Source organism: Saccopteryx leptura, chromosome 2, assembly GCF_036850995.1.
Source record: "Saccopteryx leptura isolate mSacLep1 chromosome 2, mSacLep1_pri_phased_curated, whole genome shotgun sequence".
Lineage (NCBI taxonomy): Eukaryota > Metazoa > Chordata > Mammalia > Chiroptera > Emballonuridae > Saccopteryx > Saccopteryx leptura.
In genome coordinates, this window is record NC_089504.1 from 341399883 (window position 1) to 341413088 (window position 13206).

General features: G+C 42.8%; 1 protein-coding gene across 1 annotated transcript; it reads right to left on the reverse strand.

Annotated features, from left to right (window-relative positions):
• Window positions 1–1195: 1195 nt before the first annotated feature.
• On the reverse strand, window positions 1196–11789 carry LOC136393665 (protein SLFN14-like). The gene is made up of 5 exons (XM_066366291.1): window positions 11750–11789; window positions 9000–10071; window positions 7431–7559; window positions 5800–6514; window positions 1196–2063 (listed from the first exon to the last, which is right to left on the reverse strand). The coding sequence occupies exons 2-5, from the start codon at window positions 10057–10059 to the stop codon at window positions 1223–1225; spliced, it is 2745 nt and encodes a 914-aa protein (XP_066222388.1). The 5' UTR covers window positions 10060–10071; window positions 11750–11789; the 3' UTR covers window positions 1196–1222.
• Between the last annotated feature and the right edge of the window lie 1417 nt (window positions 11790–13206).

Sequence of the window (13206 nt, forward strand, 5' to 3'; positions counted from 1 at the left end):
CTGCCCTGAGATACACAGTCCAAGTAAGTAGCCTGGAGGGCACTGACCTCCCGTCCCCAATATAGGCCAGCAATGCTGCGTGCATTGGAAACACTGGGACATGGGGTTATAATAAAGACTGCGTTAGGAGAGTAAGGCAGGATGTATCATGGAAAGCCTTGAAAACTCGTTTGGTTTAAACCAGGGGTCAGGAACCTATGGTTCGCGAGCCAGATGTGGCTCTTTTGATGGCTGCATCAGGCTCGCAGACAAATCTTTAGTAAAAAAAATAATAGCATTAAAAATATAAAACATTCTCATATATTACAATCCATTCATTTCCTACCGCTCATGTTCATGGTTGCGGATGGCTGGAGCCAATCACAGCTGTCCTCGGGACAACACCAAATTTTTATTGGATAATGCGTAACCTACACAAATTGTTGTATGGCTTTCACGGAATTACATTTTAAAATATGTGGCGTTCATGGCTCTTTCAGCCAAAAAGTTTCCCGACCCCTGGTAAACACTGTAAGGACTCATTGACCATACATGAGCAAGGGCCGCCATAAAATCAGGTCTCTATTTGAGATCACCTCTGGTTGACAGGACGAAAGCTGGATTGGACTAGGACAGTGATGGGCAATCTTTTGAGCTTGGTGTATCAAAATTCACCAAAAAAAACCCAAACCGAGCATAACTCAGGTGGTGTGTCACTTCAAGAAAAACGGCCTAACTGGAAGTCCTAGAAATAGACGCTCTGTGCTGGAGTTTTGTTGTTTTGGCCTGCAGACCTCCGGCACAGAGTGTCTACACTACAGCAAATGTTTTATCCTCGGCTACTGCACCTGGCCATGCAGGAGCCAAGGATGAAACGTCCTTCTCAGCCTGCGGCCCCATACTTCTCTGGTATGTGGCCACATGCTGCTTCGTGTCATCGAAAATGGCTACGCGTGTCAGTGCTGACACGCGTGTCATAGGTTCGCCATCATGGGACTAGGAAAACCAGAGGCAGGGGATCAATTATAAGTCTGTTGTCATTGGACAGGGAGAGATGCAGTGGACTGTGAAGAGTGACTGCAGATAGAGTGGCAGGGTCAGTCCCAAGAGATACTTCTGTGGCTCTCTGCCATACGGACTGTCATGACTTCCTCGTTTGTAACAAGTGAAAAAGAGTAGCTGCCACCTGCCTGGGAAAAGGGACTCTGCTCCTTCTGGTTTCCTGTATTGTTTGAAATAATTTTCAGAAAGCAGCCGCTGTCCTCTTTTCATAAAGCAGGTAGAGGTGTTTAATCGCTCTTGAAGCAAAATAGAGCTTATGAGTTTCCTCTGATGGGGTGCATGCTGGACTAAGCCCAAACACGATATTCCTCTCCAGGCCTGAAAACTGCTGAACGCTGTCTAAAATGATGTGACTCCCCAAAACTCCAGACGCCTGGCTGAACACAACTCCTGTTGCTCCGTGGGTCTCAATTAATGCCATTGCTTTTAGCAGCGCAAGCTCATAGCGTCCTCTGTCCTCCTCTGTCCTGCACAGGATTGCTACATCTTTGGGCAAATAGCCACTTTGGAACAGGCTGTGACATCTCTCTGCCACGTATTCTGCAACCTGCTCTATTGTCAGGTTAGTCTCTGTCGCATACACCCCAGGAAGAGCCTGAGCACACAGTGATTCCTCATAAGCAGCTTCCCTGAACAATGCCAGTGTGTCCAGGGACTTGTGGGAGAGAGGATTTTCTTTGATCTTCTTCATTTCTTGTTTCATGACCATTGCTATTTCCAGAGAACGGTGGATCCCTTTGGTGATTGTCTTACGAGGAAACTGGGCAGATGGAGGGGGAAGGCCATTGACATCAGCATGATGGACTTGGAAAGGGTCCAGGAAAAGCCAAAGAACCCCGTGGTGAAGGTTTTCACTTCTGGCTCCCCTCACCTTTGAATGGGTGATACTCTTAGCCTTCATGTACCAATCACCATACTTACTGCAGAAATTCTCAGTCTCATCCATCACTATGTGTTTAATCTTTAGGAACTCCCCTCGCATGAAGGTTTTCCGGGTTACAGCTTGGCAGGTGATTTGTTGGCTATAAGGATGAAAGAGAGAATAGGGTTTCAGCAAACACCATGCACTCATTACTCTCTGCATTGGAACCAGAGGCTAGTTCTCATTTGGATGTTGATTCATTGATTCAATTGTCTACTGAGTGCTACAAAACTGCTCTACTTACAAGTTACCTGACACGGAGAATATGTAATTGCAAACCCTACTCTTCAAGGTTGTTTAGTTAAATCTGCATTGAAACTTTTGAAATAAATCCAGGCTGGAAACTTTCTTAGTTCTATTAGTAGTCCATTTCTGCTACTTGACAATCTCTGAAGACAAGCTCCTTCAAAAAGTAATTGACATTTATTACTATCCTTTCTTTACTTTCTCTCTTTTTTAGAGCTAGATATCAGACACTTAGAAGCATATCATAATTTTTATATGCAAAAGATGTATGAGTGAATACAAATTTCTCCAAAGAAAATCCTATTTCCCTACCAACTTGTAGTACAAAACCAGAAGTCTCTAGATTTTGGAAAGAAAGCAGCAAGAGGTTGCTGAGTTCCAAGACATGTCAAGTAGGGTGATAAATCCACAGGGCTATGATCCTGTTCACTTCGTTCAATTTTCTTTTTAAAAAAAAAATTGGTTGATTTGAGAGAGAGAGAGAGAGAGAGTGTGTGTGTGTGTGAGAGAGAGAGAGAGAGAGAGAGAGAGAAAGGGTGAAAGACAGAGAGAGAAGGAAACATTGATTTGTTGTTTTACTTAGTTGTGCATTCATTGGTTACTTTTTGTATGTGCCCCGATTGGGGATCAAACCCAGCAATCCTGGCATATTGGGAAGATGTTCTAATCAATTTAGCTACCTGGCCAGGGCCTGTTCAGTTTTCCTTTACAGTATGTTTTTAGCATATCAGAGGAGGAACAAATTACAGGAGGGGAGAAAAAACCAAGTCTGATGGTTGCCTCCTCTTATTTGGCTCCAGGTAATATCACTCACGCTACAGATTTCCTGATTTTACCCATGCGGTCCCTGGGCTTTTTACTCCCTGTGCCAGTGATGGGCAATCTTTTGAGCTTGGTGTGTCAAAATTCGCCAAAAAACCGAGCATAACTTGGGTGGTGTGTCACTTCGAGAAAAACGGCCTAACCAGAAGTCACAGAACTAGACGCTCCGTGAGGGAGTTCTGTTGTTTTGGCCTGCAGACCTCCGGCACAGAGTGTCTACACTACAGCAAATGTTTTATCCTCGGCTACTGCACCTGGCCATGTAGGAGCCGAGGATAAAACATCCTTCTCGGCATGCGGCCTCATACTTCTCTGTCATCAAAAATGACGTGTGTCATCAAAAATGGCTACATGTATCAGTGCTGACACGCGTGTCATAGGTTCGCCATCACGGCCCTATGCCTTGAATCATAACTATTCATGTTCTTCTCTCCCCATTTGGACTGTATAGACTTCTTGCAGAAAAGCACCGATTCTCAGCCATTCTCTGTATCCTCCTCACTTTGGGGTTCAATAGATACTTGTTGAGTTGAATTTGCCTTTTGACTGGGGTATTTTTAAACTTACCCATAAAGCATAATAAAGAACTTAACCATACCACAATTTACAATCTTTCATAATATAGCATCTGCCTCCTTTTCAACTGTATCACCTACTACATTCCCATACCCCCCACTGCTCCAGTCAGACTGACCCTCTGATTCTCTAAGTGTCTCCATGCCTCGCACCTGCTGTCCCCTTTGCCTAAAAAGCCCTCATTATATTCACTTTCTCTACTGCCTTTGTGAGAGTGTCCCCAGTGATCTCTTTCCTAAGGAGTATTTGTTCAACATAGGTAAGCATACTTGGCCCTGGCCTGTTGGCTCAGTGATAGAGCATCAGCCTGGTATGTGGATGTCCTGGGTTCGATTCCCAGTCAGGGCACACAGGAGAAGTGACCATCTGCTTCTCCACTTCTCCCCCTCTCACTTCTCTCTCTCTTTTTTTCTCCCTCCTGCAGCCATGCTTGATTAGAGCGAGTTGGCCCTGAGCCCTGAGGATGGCTCCATGGCCTCTGCTTTAGTTGCTAAAGAAATGGCTCTAGCCCTGGCCAGTTGGCTCAGCGGTAGAGCGTCGGCCTAGCGTGCGGAGGACCCGGGTTCGATTCCCGGCCAGGGCACACAGGAGAAGCGCCCATTTGCTTCTCCACCCCTCCGCCGCGCTTTCCTCTCTGTCTCTCTCTTCCCCTCCCGCAGCCAAGGCTCCATTGGAGCAAAGATGGCCCGGGCGCTGGGGATGGCTCTGTGGCCTCTGCCTCAGGCGCTAGAGTGGCTCTGGTCGCAACATGGCGACGCCCAGGATGGGCAGAGCATCGCCCCCTGGTGGGCAGAGCGTCGCCCCTGGTGGGCGTGCCGGGTGGATCCCGGTCGGGCGCATGCGGGAGTCTGTCTGACTGTCTCTCCCTGTTTCCAGCTTCAGAAAAATGAAAAAAAAAAAAAAGAAATGGCTCTGGTTACACCGAAGCAGCGCCCCAGATGGGCAGAGCATCGCTCCCTAGTGGGCTTGCGGGGTGGATCCTGGTTGCTCAGGGCACATGAGGGAGTCTGTCTCTGCCTCTCACTAAAAAAAAAAAAAAAAAAAAGAAAGAAAGACAAGATAAGCATATCTTTATTATCATGTTTTCACAAATATACATATTACTTATTTAATTTTGGTCCCCCTTACTATCCACCTTACTGGGCTTTATGGATAAGTTTTTGATATGCTTTTTTCCACTAACACTAAATCTACACAGTACCTAGCATATACCTGGTGCTCTAAAAGGTTTGTTGAATAAATAAGTAAACCAAACCAATAATTATAATGTTTGCTCTCATTCGCTAAATTACAAAAACAAAAATACCAAAAACAATTTTTTTAAGTGAGAGGCAGGGAGGCAGAGAGACAGATTCCTGGATGCACCCTGACCAGGATCCACCTGGCAAGGCCTTTATGGGGCGATGCTCTACCTATCTGGGCTGTGGCTCCATTGCCTGGCAAAGAGCTATTTTAGTGCCTGAGGAAAGGCCATGGAGCCATCCTCAGCACCCAGGGCCAACTTACTTGAACCATTCAAGCCATGGCTGTGGGAAGAGGAGAGAGAGAGAGAGAAGGTAGAGGAGGGGGTGGAGAAGCAGATGGTCATCCCTTCTGTGTGCCCTGACCGGGAATCAAACCCAGGACTTTCCCACGCCAGGCTGATGATCTGTCGCTGAGCCAACCAACGAGGGCCCAATTTCTTTTACTAAATTGAAGCTAAAAAATTTAAATCAGAAATAAATTTGCATGTTTTCTAAAATGATTGATTCAGAACAAGTCAAACAGATGAAAATATTTTATAAATAATATCAAATGGTATTTAAATTTAAGTTTCTATCAGGTAGAATGTCTAATTAACTGAAATATCCTATGATGTTAAAGTATAAAATATCAAGCAAAATCTTTATTTAAAGCAAGATAGGTTCATTTCTAGTTCTCTTAAATTTAAGGCCACAAATTGTGGAAAAAATGTTTCTAGTTATATCAGTTTAGAGTTATGCACACTTGGCTAATTGGTGATGTGGCGTCGAAGCCTGAAAGGAGCGAAGTACTCACTTATAGCTCAATGACGTGGTCACTGGAAGTGTTTGGGCTCTGGCACTTATGCACTGAAGGCATTCCAAAATCTTTAAAAATGCAAATTATTTTTGTGATGCTGTTGAAAAGACTGACTAAATATATTTATTGTGCTTAGTTACTGAAACACTTACGCCACATAATCCTTTAAGGAGTCGTGTTCACACACATAGAGGATCTCTTTTGGCTTGCAATGGAATAGTTCCCTAATTTTCTCCATGATCTTTATGGCCAGGGCTGTCTTCCTGGTTCCTGGAAAGCAGTGGATGAACAATTCTCGTGTCTCCTGAAGGCTCTCTGAAAGCAACTCACTCTGCTCTGCTATGAGCAAGTTGAAAAACTCACAGCCCAGCTGGTCGCTCAGAAGAGATCTAGTGCACAGCAAGACCACCACAAGGGCCTGCAACAAGTCTTCCATTTCCTCCTCATTAGCAAGCTGGTAGGATTGGGGGTAGTGCACAGGGATTTCACAGGGTGTATACTGTGTGTCAGACAGGTGCATCAGTCTCGGAATGACACACACTTTCCCTGTGTAACCACCAATAATTCCCAGTTTCTGCTTTAACTGAAACGCGGTGTTTCGGGCATATGCAGGCCCTTCAGTCCCACTGGGGTGTCTTAAGATTGTATAGAGTACCGGGGGGCTGTTCACTGTTATTAGGAGAGCGTCACACAGGACATTCTGCTCTTTCTTTAAGCCAACATCACTAGCCCAGCTTCTTGAAAATATCACAATCCCCTGAGAATAAGGACGGATCTGCGTCTTCATTAATTCCTCCAGTTCTTTATGATCTGAGAATAGCTTCTTACAGAGGGATTCTGGTTTAAATTGTATCTCTTCCTGTGTCACTGAAAAGTCAAGGAATAGAAGTTACTAAAGATGTACAGAAGCATTTTGTAAATATCCCTTCAACACCACAGGAAGAAATGAGTCTGGCCATGGAACTTCAGGTTTCCCTGTCTGCAGAGAAAGCACCCCCGCTTCACAGGTCAACGCTATGAAGTTCTCACTGTACGCAGCTCTCATTCAGGGGAGGGCAGTGAGGGAGGGGTCTTCACAGCTTCCTAGCGCTGTCTCCTCAACCCCAAATTGTCCATTACCTTTAGGGAGTCACTTCTTCTTGTTAAGGGTGTGTGTGTGTGTGTGTGTGTGTGTGTGTGTGTGTGTGAACCTGATACTTTGGGGGAACTAAGAACTTTCCTTCAAAACAATGATTCTTAACATGTGGCAATTTTGACCCCCTCCCTGGGCTGGGGCATATGGTAATGTCTGGAAATTTTTTGATTGTCACAGTGGGAGGAGTGCTAATGGAATCTGGAGGGTAGAGGCCAGGAATGGTGGGAAACATCCTGCAATTCCCAGGGCAGCCCCCTCAACAAAGAGTTACCTAACCCACGTGTCATAGTGCCAAGGTTGAGAAGCTCTGCTCTCAAACCCCAGGGCTCACCCTCTGCATTGGAAAGCCAGGGAACAATTCTCTTGTGGTATAGACCCAAGGAATTTAGGATAATTCCTAAACTCTTTCTAATTTAGGAAACAAAAGCCATATATGACTGGAAGCCCACAAGCACACAGAAATATTGTGTGAGATGACTGGGAAACAAGAGTTAGCCGTGTACATTATTTTAGGACTATCATGTCTGCCAAGTCCTACATTTGCCTTTCTCTCCGAGGAGAAAAATTTGGGCTAACAGCTATCAATTCCTCTCGACGCAATTTTAGAAAAAACACTAGTCCTCTCAGCTGAAATCAAGAAAGAAATACCTGGAAAGAAACGTTGCTGTAGAAGCCCCTTGAATTCCAGGACCTTTGTGGGACACGGTGGGCCTCTGAGTGCAGATGAAGCTGGTGAAGTCAGGGGAAGGCTGTGGTCTGAGGCCACACTGGAAGGGGCTAAACAAATAAATACATGGAGAGTTGTTTCAGAGGAAAAAGAAAAAGAACTTTTTAACTGTCCTTCCTACTGTTGATGTGTGATTAGCATTGTGCCTGAGCTGCTCTCACACTTTCTACGCTTCAGACGGTTCATGTGTGTTAGGAAAGGAAGTCTGAGAACTCCTTCCTGCAGGGCTGTGAATCTTCTGAGTCACCGGGTGACTCATCTTGGGTGAGTCATTTCACCTCTCTCTCATGTCAGGGTGGGGTGATCCCTAAGGTTCCTTCGCACTTTAATATTCTGATTCCAGGCCATTTCTAAGAGGAAACGGCTTCTAGAGGGGACAGGGTCAGAAAAAGTTAAGCACAATATATATGTAATTTTTCCACCGGGGAGAGAGAGAAAGAGAAGTGAGGAAGGGAGAGAGGGGAAAGGAGAAAGAGAGAGAAGCATCAACTCATTGTTTTGCTTAGTTGTTCCATAGTTATACACTCATTGATTTCTTTTTGTATGTGCTCTGACCGGGGATCAAACCCACAACATTGGTGTGCCAGGATGGTGTTTATCCACTGAACCTCCGGGCCAGGGCAAGCACAATATAGATTTTATTTTTTATATTGCTGTAGTTGTTTAAGTCCTCATCCAAGGCTTAGATGGAATAGAAAATGGCAGGCTCTCTGGTTTGGGGTGTGTGTGTGTGTAGGTGTGTGTGTAAACTCAAACAAATTTAGGAGAAAAGCAAGAATAATTCAATAAAGTCACTTCTTTTATCAAATTTGGAACATATTAACCATGAAGGAAACTGATAAGCTTTGTTCAGGTTGTAAGTTCTCTACGAATTGCTTAGAAATCACCAGGAATGATTCTGAGCAAAACTGTAAGGGAAGTGAAAACACTAGAAGGATTCCCCCCCCACCCCAGCATCTCCTTTTGCGTCAGCTCTTCCCCACTTGGTGGTGCCCCAAGCCCAGCGATTAAGGCATTAGCTCCCAATGTTACTGAAACAATTCAAAATTGTCAGCAAGCTTCCCTTGAAAGAATTCATGAAGAGTCATTCTTAAACAGTGTTTCTCTGAAACACTATCTTTAGACTGAGACTACTGACAAATGCTTTTGACTAGGAATAACAGCCTGAAAATTTTTTTTCAACAGGCTTTTACAATGCATAAAAAGGAACTATCACTAATCCATGGCTGATGGTATACTATAGCTATAAAACTATAATTATAGCTATAACCTTCCCAAAGTAGACTAAATTCCAAGCATTTCTTGACTTGGAAGAGTTTGTATTTTGTTTCTTTGAACTAAAAATATTAGAATAAGTATCATGTAATGGGAGAATATTTTAAAGAAAAACAGCTTTCTGTTCTTTAAGTAAAATATCTGAGTAAAGATCCCCGGAAGGCAGAGAAGGCTTCCTCCCTGCTGACTGAACAATGACTTCTATCCTGCCTTACCTGGCTGCATGTCCAGCATCATGGCCACCCAGTGCTCTGCTGTCAACCTTGTGACAGAACTGTCCTTCATGATCCAGGAATCTGGGGCCTCTGTGAATACTACACAGCAGAAGGGCTCCACTTGAACCACACAGACGTAACCATACAGGACGTCTTTTTGGTATACATCCAAGATTTTGATAGTGAAATTCACCTTTGGCTTCTCACGGCAGAAGTGGAACACAGGCAACTTTTCTATGCAGTTTTCTATTTCCTTTTTTAACAAGTCAGGATTCACTTTTTCTTTCTTACATCCAAACACTTCTTTGCTCCTGTCATCTACCCCAATGATGAGGTATCCTCCACGGGTGTTGGCAAATGCAGAAATGTAATGAGGCAGCATTTCTTTAATCCTAGGGACAATCTTTTTGGTAGTGAACCTTTTAAGCTCAACATGTGTTGACTCAGTAAAGTTGAGTTTCTCTTTATACATGAGTTTGTCCTTTTTAAGAAATTCTGAGGCAGACGTCCTCATATCTTCCTCTTCCTGAATGTTTCTGTCGAGAACTTTCTCAGAATGCAGCTCCTTCACCCTCGGTCTTCCTCTTTGGGCTTTAAACTGCTTCTGTCTGAGAAGTTCCAGGGCGCTGGTTGCACTCAGGTTTATAGCGGAAGTCACATCTCTCTGATATAAATTGGAACGCAAGCTGCAAATCCTTAGGGGGAGGCTGAAAACATCTGGGCTCCACGACTTCACAAAAATCAGGAGATTGTGCCCCTGCTGCATATAGTCAAGGTATTTCTGTGAACCCGAAGGAAGGAGCTTTTGAAAAGAAGTTTCCAGATCCTGTCCCAGCCCATGGCATCGATAACTGTAGGTTTTATCATCAATCTTTGCTTTGATCACACCCCCTCCAGAATTTAACAGTGCACATGTAGCTTGGATGATTTTAGAATTCTCAGTTCTTTTCAAATAGTTATTGGTCATCTTCTTCCTGTTCTCTTCTCCAAAAGTCACTGTGCCCACTTCCACAATTATCTCAGGATAGAGCATTTCCGTATTGGTCTGGAGACCATCCATCTTAACAACCCTCTGTGCTCAAAACAATAATAGAAAGTGGTTCCAATAAATAAGCAGGGCAGAAATATTGTTTTTATATTAACAAGAATTCCAGAGGTTACAATCTTTTCTTCAGGGCTATTAATTATTGGACATACATTTTAACAGTGCAATGGTCTTTGATATCACTGTTTTCTAACAACTTCATCAAGATCCTTAGGCTTTCCAGCATGAATGGGTGTAGTTAAAGGTAAATCCTTAATATTTTGCCATAATGAAAAGCTTATAGTGCTAAAATTTTTAGCCACTTTTTATTTAAAATCAGTAAGTTCTATCAGTGAGCCCAGATATTATAAAAGTCATTGGTTTAAAAAAAGGCATAAGTTGGCACAGAAGCCAAGGTATGTTATTAGAGAATAGGTAGAATTAGAAATCAGAAGATGTTCCTATTTAAAATTCAAAGGGGGAAGGAAGAGGGTAATAGAAAACTAAGGTAGTACAGTTTGATAGTGTATGTGATGTAGATATCTTATTATAAAAACAAGCTTAAAATCTGGTATTCTTTATTTGCTATTTTATACATTTTTAAAAACTGTATTCTACTCCTAAAAGACTGTCACTTGATCCCAAATGCAGAATTCTTTTGATCTCTTCAAACACTCTTCTAACAGTACATTTCTTTTTCTACAGTGTGATACAGGAGCAGGTGTTTTCTGCCCTCCTAATAGTTCTGCCCTGTGATGTGGGAACTTTTAGGACTTGAAAACGAATATGAACCTTTGGGATATAGTTATTAAACCACAGACAATCTCCTTTTGCTTCATAGGTCATAGAATAGCCATCTAAATAGAAATTAGGGCTCTGAAGCAAATATTTCAGATGTAGCTCCCTTAGCTTTTGCTAACAGCAAAATAAAATGTACACTAACCCAAATAAAAATTCTTCCTCTAGAAGAAGAGAACCCATTTCTTCTGTGTAATCTTTGCAAAGCAGAGGCCGTGTGGATGTTGTTTGTATCCACCAAGAGGGAAAAAGCAGGCATTCAATAGGGACATATACCCTCCTCTGCCATAATTTGTTCTTGGTTGCCTTCCCACTTATGCCAGGTGAACCAGAATCAACACGATGAATTTTATTCTCATATGTGAGCATCTCCTATAGGTAAATATAAATATCTGGTTCTTTAGAGAAACTTCTGGTTAATATTCTATTCATATCATAAAACCACGAAGTGTTGGGACTTTAATGATCTTTAGATACAAACATCCATTTGATTCATAAATCCTCTGTATAATATTCCCAACTCCCATCAAATTGCTTTCCAGCAACTGCTTAAACAGCTCCAGTGATGAGTTATTAATTACCTATCAAATTAGTCCTTTCTATTTTCTGACAGGTCCTCATTTTCAACAGTAACTTGTCTCCCTATAATTTCCACCTGCTGGGAGTCACAGGACAAATCTGCTTTTGAACTAGCAGACCTGTACTATCATGACTCCCAGTGCTGATAACAACAGTGGTAAATACAATGGTTTCTGAGATTCCAGCTCCATATAAATAGCCTTTCCACTTTCCCCAAAATTTCTCACTCATTTTCCTTTATAGGTTTCTCCTTAGCTACTATTTTACCAAGCACTTCATGTCCTCAGACATAAACTATACCTATGATAAGATGAATGAGGTTTTTAAAATTAAAACTTTTTTTTTTTACCTGATACTCTTGCTTCCCCTCTTGCTGCTTCAGTTCCACATCTGGCTTTGGTCTGAATGTTTGCTTTCTGTCGCAGTCCCTGTTGCCCTTTGATATCAGCCTGGGAGGAGAAGGAACTCCCCCAGTCTTCATAACATTGACCCTCTGAGGAAGGCTGATAAGGACTCAAGAAAAGCCTATGACAGGGCAGATTAGCAGGCTGGGGTCTGACTTCTGGGAGTGAATTGGGTAGTAATGAGAAGGTTCAGAATTTTTTTCAAGTGAGGGGCCAAAGCTAAACTTCCCACCTCTGTGGGACTGGACATCATTTCCATACATCCTATAAGTACCTCCTTTCTTGGTTAATTTCATTTCAAAGCTCTACCTTCATTTTAAATTAAGGGGCTCTATACATATGCATTATGAGCAATATTAACCTATTCCATTACCTTCTGAATTGATTGTTTCATTGTATTTACTTTTATTCTCTTTTTTCTATTCTGCCTTTTTGTTGGGCATAAGACCTAACCTAGGAAAATGATCTCTGATGAAGCTGACTGTCCGGGTGAGAGGACTACAGATGGTTTTCACTTAATTCCACCCCCCCTTCTTTTCCAAGTTGAGGGGAGAGGAGATAGAGAGACAGATTACTGCATGTTCCCAGACTGGGATCCAACCGGTGACTCTAGTCTGGGGCCAATGCTCTGTCCATCTGGGCTATGCTTGCAATTGAGCTATTTTTAGTGCCTGAGGCAGAGGCTCCATCAAGCCATCCTCAGTGCCCAGGCTGATGTGCTCAAACCAATCGAACCATAGCTGTGGGAGAGGAAGAGAGAGAGAGAGAGAGAGAAAGAGAAAGAGAAAGAGAGAAAGGGAGGGGAAGGGGTGGAGAAGCAGATTGTCGCTTCTCCTGTGTGCCTTGACTGGAATTGAACCTGAGACATCCACATGCCAGGCTGACACTGTACCACTGAGCCAACCAGCCAGGGTCTAATTTTCTTTTTCTTTAAAAAAAACCTTTTTTTGTATTTATTAAATGGTCAATGAATATGAATTGTTTTATATTTAAAAAATAAATAAACAAATGAGAGACAGTTATCTCATTTGGAAATGCTGGTTAAATTAGATAAAGCTTTTTAAAGTAGGCTATAATGGCCACCACTTATTATTGCTACTAACCTGTTAATGTTACTTTATAAGTAAAAAGGGCCTTTGCAGATGTGATTAAGTGAGAATTTTGGGGTGGGAAGATTATCCTGGATTATCTGGATGGGCCCTAGATCCAATCACAAATGTCCTCATAAGAGAGAGGCAGAGGGAGATTTGATACACACAAAAGAGGAGGCAGTGTGTGACCTATAGACCAGGGGTAGTCAACCTTTTTATACTTACCGCCCACTTTTGTATCTCTGTTAGTAGTAACATTTTCTAACTGCCTACCGGCTCCACAGTAATGGTGATTTATAAAGTAGGGAACT